Here is a 1,154-nt window from a genome sequence, read left to right as displayed (position 1 = left end):
CATCAAAGTAGATGTAGAATGAAGTTATTTTAGACTTCTGATTTTTCTCAGTGTACTCATAATTCAGTAATTAAAATTAAAAAATACTCTCAATATTTTTATCGTCTTAATTGTGGTTAATTGTATACTTTTATATTACTTTTATACTTTTATACTATTATATTCAGTGGCAAAAATCCTTTATTTTAGGGGGGCCAAACTTAAAAAATTTACCAGTTGCCATCAACTAATTTTTTTTAGTTATTCATACAATATTATAGCACCAATGTAATTATAAAAGTAAAAAATCTATATCAACTACACAGATCCAACAGACACTAGACATACACAACTAAGTTTTTTATTTTATTTTTTTTTGCGGTGGAGCGGCAAGTGCCTATTGCTTAAGGAAATTAGCACCACTGAATTGTAATATTATATTATGTTGAATCACTCTTCTATGTTCCTAATATGAATATAATTACATATCATAATAGGCTGTATTATATATATAATTTATCTCTAAACCTATCCAAATGCAAGGTCATGACTTTCACCAGATCTCGTACTTCTCTAGTTTTCCCTTACCACCTGCGTGACACTGTAATTTCACGTTGTAATGATTTTATTTTGGATCTTGGCTTTAAATTTACTAGCAATCTTGACCCGAGCCTTCACATTGAAATGATTTGCTGTTCTGCTTTAAGAACATTGGGCTTTGTTATGAGGTTGGCTAAAGACTTTGGCCTTAAATCATCTCTTAGGGCCCTCTATTGTTCTATTGTACGGCCTATACTTGAGTATGGTGCCGTAATTTGGGACCCGCATACTGCTGTTAATGCTTGTCAGTTAGAAAGGGTTCAGCGTAGGTTTTTCCGGTTTGCCAGCTATATACTGGGCATTGATTGTCCACCTCATGACTACACACCTGTTGCCACTAATCTTGGTTTAGTTACTTTAGCTGAGCGCCGATGTAACTTTGGTAATAAATTTTTAAAAGATCTACTAACTGGTGTTATTGATTCTCCTTCTCTACTTGCCCTAGTTACATTTAAAGTTCCACAGCGTTCCACCCGTTCTAATGCTATGTTTCATATACCATTTAGTTCCACCAATTACATGCAAAATGAACCTTTAAGACGTTTGATGTCGCATGCCAATGCGGACCCCACCTT

The 1,154-nt window shown here is 34.1% G+C and overlaps 1 protein-coding gene across 1 annotated transcript in view; it reads left to right on the top strand.

The window, feature by feature from the left end:
• The first annotated feature begins 525 nt into the window (after positions 1-525).
• Positions 526-1,154, top strand: part of LOC103307958 — an 11,696-nt gene continuing 11,067 nt past the window's right edge. The window contains exon 1 of the mRNA XM_029485364.1: positions 526-1,120. Within this exon, the coding sequence (XP_029341224.1) occupies positions 526-1,120 (595 nt within the window). The remainder of the gene's footprint in view (positions 1,121-1,154) is intronic.

The sequence above is a fragment of the Acyrthosiphon pisum genome, chromosome X (genome assembly GCF_005508785.2).
Source record: "Acyrthosiphon pisum isolate AL4f chromosome X, pea_aphid_22Mar2018_4r6ur, whole genome shotgun sequence".
NCBI classification, from domain to species: domain Eukaryota; kingdom Metazoa; phylum Arthropoda; class Insecta; order Hemiptera; family Aphididae; genus Acyrthosiphon; species Acyrthosiphon pisum.
This window is presented reverse-complemented; position numbering and strand designations above follow the sequence as displayed.